Source organism: Lathyrus oleraceus, chromosome 4 (genome assembly GCF_024323335.1).
Source record: "Lathyrus oleraceus cultivar Zhongwan6 chromosome 4, CAAS_Psat_ZW6_1.0, whole genome shotgun sequence".
In the NCBI taxonomy this organism is placed as follows: Eukaryota; Viridiplantae; Streptophyta; class Magnoliopsida; order Fabales; family Fabaceae; genus Lathyrus; species Lathyrus oleraceus.
Genome location: NC_066582.1, coordinates 35,373,223 through 35,384,757, shown reverse-complemented (window position 1 = coordinate 35,384,757; position 11,535 = coordinate 35,373,223). Strand labels below are relative to the sequence as shown.

The 11,535-nt window shown below is 32.2% G+C and overlaps 1 protein-coding gene across 1 annotated transcript; it reads left to right on the top strand.

The window, feature by feature from the left end:
- The first annotated feature begins 5,350 nt into the window (after positions 1-5,350).
- Positions 5,351-8,911, top strand: LOC127138660 (UBP1-associated proteins 1C). Its single transcript, XM_051065148.1, has 6 exons — positions 5,351-5,626; positions 5,716-5,790; positions 6,054-6,184; positions 7,692-8,112; positions 8,349-8,459; positions 8,551-8,911. Exons 1-6 carry the CDS (start codon positions 5,540-5,542, stop codon positions 8,611-8,613), a joined length of 888 nt encoding a protein of 295 aa, XP_050921105.1. The 5' UTR covers positions 5,351-5,539; the 3' UTR covers positions 8,614-8,911.
- Positions 8,912-11,535: the final 2,624 nt, after the last annotated feature.

Below are 11,535 nucleotides of genomic sequence, written 5' to 3'. Positions count from 1 at the left end.
CTTATTCCATAACGAAGCATAAAAAGTCATGCCCACGACTCCCTAGAAAAAAGAAAATTAATAGTCTCTTCCAGTCTTAGGGGGAACATTTATCATCTCTTAGGCTTTCCTGAACCCTAAGAGCCCATATAAATATTTCTCTCCTAACAAAAGAGGGAAATCATTACACCCTAAGCATAAAACTTATACACAGAGCCTCTCACCTCAGGTGAGTTTATCCTCTCATACCATCGTAACAAGTACATATTGAAATGTCAAAGTTGGGTCATCATGAGGATCATCCAAGTTGGGGCAAGATCAATATATATATATATATATATATATATATATATATATATATATATATATATATATATATATATATATATATATATATATATATATATATATATATATATATATATATATATATATATATATATATATATATATATATTATATTATTATATTCGCGTCAACTTAGAAGAATATGCAATGTTTAATGTTTTTGGACGACATTCAAATTACATACCTTAGGATGAATTTCGAGATAATGTTGATAAATCTCAAGTTAGTGCATCGAAAATGATCAAGAAAATAAACCAAGACGAAGAAAATTTGTAATAGTATTGGAGCTTTATTATAGAATATTAGATAATAAAATTATTTTTATTATTATTTTGAGTTAATATAATTTAATTTAAAATTGGAATGCTATTATTTCATGTACCTAGTTAAATTTCATTATAATATATATTAAAAAATATTGTTTGTGTTTATTAATACTTTTTTTTTACTAAACATAAATTAATTTAATAACATAATAAGATATTGAAATCATTTATCTCTTAATTAAGAATGTCCTTTTATGTCATTTTGTATTTATCAAATAATGTAACCGCTAATTTACCAAACACATAAATTAACTTATCAGTTATTAGCCATCTTATATAAATTATCAGTCATTAGTTACCTACTATCAACTACTAGCTATATCATCGACTACTATTTTTATCAAATAGAATCTTATTTTATATTCGTATGTATTGAATGTGTAAAGATAAAGAATATAGAGGACTTATGAAAAAAAGAGAAAAATATAAATGAATGTGTAAAGATAAAGAATATAGAAGACTTATGAAAAAAAGAGAAAAATATAAAAGAAAATAAGAGGCGATCCTCCAACTATGACCTCAACACACATCTCATAAAAAAACAAATAGTTTTTTAATAAAAATTATATCAATTTTATATGTATATGTTATTCTAATTTAAAATACGAACAATCGAGTATGGGAGTGTCTGACTACACATTAATGACATACAATTTCAAGGCTAACTCCTCCCATATTGTTCATTAGGCAAAGAGAATTTGGAATGCTCACACTCTGTTGTGTACATGTGTAAGTTGTAAGTTCCACATTGCTTAAAAAATGGAGGTTGAGCATTTTATAAGCGATGAGACTCATACAAATATCACCTTAAGATTTTAAATGAGTATGTGGTGTCTCTTTCACTTGTGTGTTACTCTTGACCAATGTGAATGTTCCTCTTGATGATTCAACACTAGTATCAGAGCCGATGGTTCAATTAAGGGACCAATTCATTGTATCGAAAGTCTTCATGACAATGTGGTGGTCAGGTGGCGTATTCTGTTATAGTGTCCATAACGATTGTACAAGTGTATGTGGATTAAAAAACTTTCACTTAAGGGGGAGCATAATGGATGAAATCACACTTGAGCGGGAAATTATTGTGTACACGTGTGAGTTGGAAGTCTCACATTTCTTAGAAAAATGGAGGTTGAGCACATTATAAGTGAGATGACCCATACACTTGTCACCTTAAGATTTTATGTGTGTATGTGGTGTTTCTCTCACTTATGTGTTGATCTTGCCCCAATGTGGATGATCCTCATGATGACCCTGTAACAGCCTAATTGTTAGGAATTAATTATTATATTATTTTTATTATATTACATTTAATTATTTAGAGTGTTAAGTAATTAAGCGGTTGTGAGGTAGTATAATAATGGATTAATTAATTTAATTAGTGTGATAATTAATTATTTAGTGATATGAGATATAATTAAATAATTATTAATTAACCTAGTGTGCATAGTGAGTGGTTAATTATTTAAATTTAAATAGAGGTATTTAAATATTAGGTATTATTGGGCCTAGTGATTAAATTAGAATTAGAATTCACTTGAGCACTGAAGGCAATAAAGAAAGAGGAGAGGAAAAGCGAGAGGAGTCAAGGTTTCCATCAAATTGACAAGGTAAGGGGGAAAATCCTTATCATTGTGGGTTAGTATGATTGGGTCAATGGATAGGAACATGTTTTAGGTTGAAATCCTTAATTGGCATGGTTTGGAATTATTAGGTCTTGATAAATACTCTTGAATTGTGATGATTAAATTATGCTAAAACTGTGAATGAATATATAATTGGATGAGTCATAATTTTCTGAACGTGTAGCTTTTTACGGAATCGAAATCGGAGGTCCGGAAGTCCTCCAACGATGAAAAATGCGGGGAAATCTGCATTCTGTTTCGTGTTAACGCAGGAACAACATTCTGTTTTGCGTTAACCGGTTAACCCAGGGCGTTAACCGGTTAACACTGTTATAATATTGAAAAAATTGCATTCTGTCTTGCGTTAACCGGTTAACCCAGGGCGTTAACCGGTTAACACTATTAAAAATTGCCAAGAAGCGCATTCTGTTTTGCGTTAACCGATTAACCCAGGGCGTTAACCGGTTAACACTGTTTGAAAAGTGAAAAAATTGATATTTAAATGTTGTGTGTGTTTTGGAATGAAATCTATGTGTACATATTTGATGATTGGTCTATATTGGTGAATAATATATTGTATGAATGTGTATGTATACCAGTATTGAATTGTGAATGATTTATGGTTATGGATGTGTATATGTAATCGTAATTGATGTATTGTGATGAATGTGTATATGTACCAATTGTGAGTCATGGTGATATGTGGGATGTTAAGACGGTATATAGATGGTCTTAATTGCATATGTGTTGGTATGTGTGCATTCATTCATAGCATGGTTGACTTCATGGTGGAAGTGGTTAAGCGGTGATCCTTCATTGGAAATAGACGTAACAGACGTTAATCCTTAATTGGGGTTAGGCGTAGTATTTAAGCGGTGATCCTTCATTGGAAACAGACGTAGCAGACGTTAATCCTTAATTGAGATTAGGCGTAGTATTTAAGCGGTGATCCTTCATTGGAAACAGACGTAGCAGACGTTAATCCTTAATTGGGATTAGGCGTAGTATTAAGCGGTGATCCTTCATTGGAAACAGACGTAGGGCTTTGGTCTTGTCCGGATCGGAAGCGTGACTTGGATTCTAGATATTGAATTGGAAAGCGGTGAAACTTTGAGTTCACATTGAGGTACCACATGCATAGAGTCACATTGTCTTGCATTGAGTCGTCTATAGTTATGTGATCATTGAATGCATGTATTGATGTGGATGCGATGTACGTTTGAAATATGTGAGATGATTGTTGGTTAATATTATTGACGTGATTATACCAAGTGTGATGAATTCTTAAATTGTGTTTTAATTCATTGTGCCTTATTATGCTATTTCATGATGATTTGAATTCTCACCCTTTCTGTTTGAATGTTACCTTTACATGGGTATCGTGCAGATACTACAGAGTAGTATTGCTGAAGTAGGTGGACGGTAGCTCGCTCAAGAATAGCTGGAGAGTTTCCGTATTTAGTTTGAAATTAGGTAATGAGTCAATGCTCTGGTCATGTAACACTGGGTAGATTAATGGTATTGAACTCATATCTTATTTTGATATGCTTTATGTCATTAATTGTTTTATTTTATTTGAAGTGATTATTGAGAGATGATCATGGTATGAGACATGGATCATATTATGAATTACATGAGTATTCTTTATTTTCCGCTGCGAACGCATATTGCTTGAATATTCATGATGAGTGAAATGTGTTATTTTGAATGACCAGGTGTATTGTTGGTTTTTGAAAGTTTTAAGTTTCGAAAACGTCGATGTGACGCCCTTTTCTTTATATGCGTGCTTATTTACTCTGATTATATGTTAAATAATTTGGGGTAGAAAAAGGGGTGTTACAGACCCAACACAATTCTCCCTTAAAGTCTTTGTTTATTTAGAGAATGATCCACAATAGGCTCCCTATGGATGAGAATCTTGCAGTGAGAAGTCTTCACCTTCCCTCCATATGTAGCCCATGTCTCAAACATTCTGAGTGCACACATCATTTAATTTTCTAATGCTCATTTGCAGCTCGGTTATGGAATCACCCTTGCTCAGTTCTTTAAGTCAATAAGTTTTGTTCATTTTAGGATATTTGGAATACATTGAACAAGCACTAGTCCTCTCAATGTTAGGTTGTCGTGTTATCAGCTATCATTAGCACTATCCATTCTATTTGGCAAGTTAGGAATTTGACAAGATTCAAGGATATGAGATCTCATTGGAAATCATCTCTCTTTGTTGTAATCTTTGATGTTTCTCAATTAGGGAATGTAACAAGTAAAACTGCTTCTAACTCTTTGCTAAAATTTAGCATCCTAAAAAGTTTTAACATTACCATTCATCCTCCAAAAATTTAGGTGACAAAAGAATTTATATGACATCCTCCTGCTGTAGATTGAGTTAAATACAATACAGATGATACCTCTGTTGTGATGCCAAATGTGTCTGATTGCGGTGATATTTTTAAGAATAATTGCGCTCATTATTTGAAAAATTTCTCCATGAAGATTGGTATGGGTAATGCGTTTGTTGCAGAACTGACTAGGGTCATGTTTGCCATTGAAATTGCAAAGAATAGAAATTAGTTTAACTTTTGGTTAGAGTTTGACTCCAAATTAGTTATTTTAGCGTTTAGAAAGTCTTCTATGTTTCTTTGTATACTAAGGAATAAATGGGTGAATGCATTACATATAACTAGATCTATGAATTTTTTTGGCCACCCATATTTTCAAGGAATGCAATCACTGGACAGATAAATTAGATAACATTAATTTACACGAATTCACTGTGCGGATAAATTAGTTAACATTAATTTACACGTTCATTTGGTGAAAAGTGGTTCATAGGGATATTCTAATGAAATTTAACTAGAAACTCTATAAAACTTCTTTATTATAGAGTTTTTCATTAAGAGATTTTAATTTTGATCCCTTAAATTTTTCTTTATCTTCTTAATTACTATTTCTTTTTAATATACCTAATGAGTGTCTATTGAGTTTCTCTTGGCCGCTCTTAAAAAAAAATCTACACGTTAATAATTTGAAAAGAATTACTAGTAATTTGTAAATTTAAGCTTTTTATTTGAAGTAAAGATTAAAGAAGTAAAAAAAAAAAGAGTAATAATTTGTTAGACCCTGGTGGTAAATTTGCTCTAGTAACGATACCCTAGCACTCTTGAGTCTCGAAGCCTTAAACCCTAAATCAGGTTAAACGCCAGTTGCAGAACAGATCCATCTTCTACCTTTTCGTGCATATCAAACCAATCTTAATTCTCAATCATGGTTTGGTTTCAATGCGAAGATTGTGGAGATAACCTCAAAAAACCCAAGTTGCCCAATCACTTCCGATCATGCTCCGCCAACAAGGTTCTTATTCAATTTCATTCACAATCAATTCACTTTCACTGCACAATTTGATTCAATGCTTGTTTTTGTTTTTGCTTATGCTATTTTAGCTTTCATGCATTGACTGTGGCCAAATGTTTGGGAGAGACACCGTTCAGAATCATACACAGTGTATTACAGAAGCGGTGAGTTTCTCGTTCTTATTTTCACATTTATAACTTGTGTTTTTGTGATTGCGTGAATGATTGTCCATAGATTATAGATTAGGTTGTTACATTATAACCAATTTTGAATTTGAATGTGCTTAAGTGAGACAAGTTTTAAATGAGAAAATGAAGGATTGTAGCAAACTTGTGATTTGTTGCAATGTATAGGCCAAGTATATTTTAAACCCTTGAAATATAAGGGGGTCTTGTTTTTTAACGGCTCACGTTGCTTTGTTTTTCAGGAAAAGTATGGTCCGAAAGGCCAAGGTAAAGCTTTGAATGGTTCAGCTGCCAAGCCTGGCAAAGATAAAAAGCAAAGGCCGGAAGTTGATATTAATGTGGGTTTATCTAATCGCCCTCCGTGGTTCTGTAGGTATATATTCTATGGGATACTCTTTCTAGTTATCATTGTAGTCACTAGTGATATTCAAATTAGGGAGTAAATTTCAATTGAGATGTTGCATTGTACTCCCTCCGGTCTTTATTATAAGAAAAAGTCCACTTTTTAAATACATTGAATAATCAATGTATCAGATCAATGTACTTAAAAAGTGAATTTTTTTCTTATAATAAGGACTGAAGAGAGTATGTTTTAAAAAGTTATAAGAGAGAATCATAATTATCATGGTCTACAGATCCTGTTCAGATGGGAATCTGGCTTCTAAAGTTGTTCGACCTTGCATCCTATTATTTCTTATGGTTCATGGGATCATGTTGCATACCCGTATCACCGCAACTCACAAAATATAGAAGAAACAGATAAAAACGCACAAACACCGGAAAAGTAGTGTATTATTCATGTAAATGAAATATACTTGCAAAAGGATGAATATCCTAATGCCCACAGAGCCAAGCTCCTACAGAGAAATAATATTCTCTGTGCGTAACTACACAAATGATCTCCAAGATACCTCTTCTCTATCTTTCCGCCCTCTTTATAACCAACTTGACCCTTTCTCCTTTCACTCTCCTGTAACTAACTATCCTCTCTAATTTTCTACTTTGGATAACTACAAATGCGCCTAGGACAACTGGGCTTACACATGCATATCTGGTACCTAACAGATCATATAGGCAACAAGACACTGCCCAAATCTTTTATGTAAATGTAAACAGAGGATGTAAAAAGTTAACCAAGGCTATTGTGTAGAAAGTTCAACGGTACCAAGTTAAATGTGCAACACATGCCTTTTTATTTATTTTTATTTCTACGTATGGTTGAATTATGCAGTGGCCAATGGGGAAGGTTAAGTATTTAAGTTTAGTGTAATAAAATCATATGTACAATATAGGCATTGCACCTTTTTTTAAACAAATGGCTTTTTGAGGTTTAATTCTGTCTAGTAGGATATTTTCAGCTGTTGATCATATTAGTCCTTAGTCAGTTAAGAGCTATGAAGCACTGACATGGGCACTGGATACGACAGTGACACGGTCGGCACCAGTAACCATATGAGAAAATTGTGTAATTGAATGGAACACCATGTGTTGGTTTCAAGTTTCTGTCCGACATGGACACATGTCGAATACCAGACAATTTCAACCTAAAGTATTTGTGCTACATAGGATCAAGATCTGTTTGTGAAAGTGCATGCTAGTTGAGTTTCAAACATCTTTCTTCGTTTAATTGGTTAGATTTACTCTATTTTTTTTTTACATTTTATACTACCTGTATATTGTTTTTTTTTTCTCTATTTCAAACTTTTAATTTGTGAATATTATGAGTGCCAACCGCCTAAACAGCATTGTGTTGTGTCTGATGCTACTTTATGGAGTAATAAAAAAGAATGAAATGATTCTCTTCACGTTTTTTTAAGATATTGTGTCACCCTTATGGTTTTGTCCTATTCATTATGCTCTACTCATTTGTGGTTATGCAGTCTTTGCAATACGAAAGCTACAAGCCAGCAGGCACTTCTTCTCCATGCTGAAGGAAAGAAACACGGGGCAAAATCCCGAGCATTCCATGCTTCACAGCAGCCACCAGTCCAGGCAGATAAGCCTGCCCCTGATGCAAAGGATGCAGTGGAGGCTGCTTCTGATGGTACAGAGAAGAAAGATGGCAACAATGCAGAGCATCCAAAATTGCAGGAGTCTTCTGAACAAAATAACTTGAAACCAGGGAGTGAAGTTTCTTCAGAAAAGAAAAAGAGGAAACTTGATGCATCAGAGGGTGGCCTTATTAAAAAGTGCAAGAATGACACTTCAGTTGACACAGAGAATGGTGAAGTAATTCAAGGCGAGAAGACAAAAGAGAAGAAAATAAAATGGAAGAAGTTTATCAAAGCGGCCTTAAAATCCGTATGTGCATTGAATTTTGGAATGAATGACACCTTTGTTTTCTGCTTGATTTGTCGATGCTATATAGCTAGTAATATCTATCTGTTATATTTAGATAGCGACTCTTAAGGTGGACTCAAATATAGTTTCTAAACTGCATTTAGAATGAACCTGCCCAATTCTTTTTTTTTGAGTTTTGGTATATGCATATAATTTTCTTACTGCACATAATGTGCTAATTGTTTTATTTGTGGCAGCATCCTGATGGATTGAAGATGAAGAAACTGAGAAAAGCTGTATTCAAAGCGCTGCAAGAGTCCAGCATTGTAGTAAATGAAGATGAATTGAACGACACACTTGAGCAGAAGGTATGTCCATCTACTTAGATGTGATTCAAATTTAAATAACTGTCAACTGAATAATAATATTGATTTTCATATGATAATTTATTGCTTACAGATAAATTCTAGCTCCAAATTTGCAGTTGAAAAGAAGTATGTGCGACTAGTGGCCAAAGATTGAACACTGTTTGAGGTGCCATGACCAAGAGTCAATTATTTTTGTCTGCTAATGTTTGATCATATCATTCATCCTTGAAAAGCATTGCAGAAAAATTTTGTGGACGTATAATTTATTGTTGCTTTGTGCAAAATTCAGTTATCATCTTGTAGAAAAACCAAAGAGAATTTTGAGACGGAGATTCCGTTTAGTATTCTATATGCTGATTACAAGCAACCAGTCATCGAATTTTCTGAACTGTGATATGATGCTTTTACTGGCAAATCATATCAGAGAGCATAATCAAATTTCTGTTGTTTTATTTTTACTGTTTCTTTTATAGGTTTATTATTAGTGCAATTATTCATATCGCACACTTAAATTATTTGATAATAACAATTATTAATTTATTTTATTTCATATTTATAAAAAAAAATCAGCACTATCAAAATTTGTTTTTATGATAAAAATTTGTTCTAAAATATATTGATAGATAAATATTAATGTTTAATTAAGAAGTAATATATATATGTTATTGATATTTTACAGAGTATTTTATCTGGAAACCATCTTTATCAAAATGTTATATAAATAAGTTGTTGGCGGTTTCTAATTAATTAATGGGTTTAATTGATGTGTCCGTTATTGATTGAGTAAATATAATTTACACATTGTTAGTGAATTATCTCATTTCTCTTTATTAATTTGTTTATTTTAGTATAATACTTTCTAGTATAAATCAATTTGATTCTAAACAATATTTTGTAAGTATTTATCAAAATCATTTTTTTAAAGTGTACATAAAGGTATATTTTATTATATATAGTTAGTCTGTAGAGTTCGGTCTTATATACATGATTTAAAAAAAAAATATTTGACATTTTAAGTTTATTTCAGTTTCACTTGAAATTAACTTTACTATAAATTAAATATGCATTTGTAATTTATGATAATCTAAACTACTTAGACTACTTTTAAAAATGAAAAGATATTTGAAATTTCAACATTATTTTAAATATATTTGTAATTGTAATTTGTAAACACTTGATATAAGTCTTTCTACTATTTAGGAGAAATACAAAGATATGCTTTGTATTATTTTTTTTTTAAAAAATAATAATTATTTTCAACTTTAATCCCTAAATAATTATTTTTTCAAAAAAAAATACCAAAATAACCACTATTTTCAATTGATGCGCCACTTGAACTGGCACATCCAATTAACCTAGAGTGGAGGCACCATTAGCCTTGGAACATGCATGCAAAACCAATGCATGTAGGCACCACATGCACTGGCGCATCCTACTAACTGTATTCAAACAACATCCGTATTCAAACCGAAATGTAGTTCATGTCGTCAGCCAGGTCACACTCATACTAACTGTCCTAGTGTTGGAACAAACACAAAAAGATAATTTTACATGTACCTCATTTGCGTTATATTAAAAACAAAATTTATTTCATATGATAAGTTTGTGAGGAAATACCATCAATCACAAACAAATACAACACATTCAACACATAAACAACAACACAAACAACTACAACACTTAAAATACCAGTACTATAACTAAGCGGTTACAACCATCAAAACAATTTTGAACATATTATGCATCATCCTGTGAACGTCTCTGTCAGTCTTAATATCCACTCATTCACGCACTTCTCCATTTTGGTTGAACGTGAGCTCAAGCCATTGAATTCTTCTAATCCTTTCACCATCTGCAATTTCTCCATCTAACCAATGGTTCAACGTCCGATTAAGACGCTCAAACGAACCTATATTCCAAAGTCGAATTTTTATCGGATGTGCGACTGTTGAAAAGATTAAATCGACATTTCACTTGTGAATGTATTCAAACATGATTAAAGAAAACAAAATTGAAGGTGATTGAAGAAATTGAAGGAAAATGATAGAGGGTAAGAAGTTGTGTGAAATAATATGAGAGATGTGAGGGTGATATTTATAGAAGAAGCAAAACAAGCATGCAACATGCATGCGCCAATGCATGTGACGCATGCACACATGCACACATGCATGTGGCGCCTACATGCATTGGTTTTGCATGTATGCGCCAAAGCTAACGGTGCCTCCTCTCTATGTTAATTGGATGTATCCGTTCAACTGACGCATCAATTGAAAATAGTGGTTATTTTAGTATTTTTTTTCGAAAAATTGGTTATTTAAGGATTAAAGTTGAAAATAATGGTTATTTAAAAAAAATTATATTATTATTCAACTTTTTCATTGAATAAAATTCACAATACTAGTTAAAATATTGGGGTCGAATCACATTCAATTTTTTATGAATATTTCGATCCACCGCTCAACGCCACTTAAGCCGAATCACATTCAATTTCGATCGACCACTCAATCCCACTTATAGAAACAACACCAATATAAATATGAATGATTATTTTGTTGAATTTGGGAGAGTTTGCTAGTTGGAAGAGTGTTCGCTGTGAATTTTGGCGAACAACCTATGGTTTACCAAAACTTGTAGAATTTGGTTACTTGCAGGATCAACCACACAAATCCTAGGACATGTGCAGATCTAGATGACTTTGAAGATATATAGAACAACTTTCATATCTTTCATTTTTTGTTCTCCAAATATTTTATGTCAAAAATGTTGATTAAAACGTTTAAACAGACGTAAATTTGATAAGATAAGATGAATGGCAGGAAATAACTAACGAAATATAAAGTGTCGAAAAGAAAGTGCAGAAAGATAATTGACTGGAAAACGTAAAAGGAATTTGTAAAGAATTTTAAACTTTATAAAATAAACTTTGAAGAATTGGTGTTTGTTTACACATACATGTTCCAAATATGACTCTTTTCTCTCACACGGGTACTTTGAGTATTTTCAGGAATTTTGTACAAGTAAATTTTTCCACCTCTTTTTCGATAACAACTACCCTATTTATATACAAATAACATAA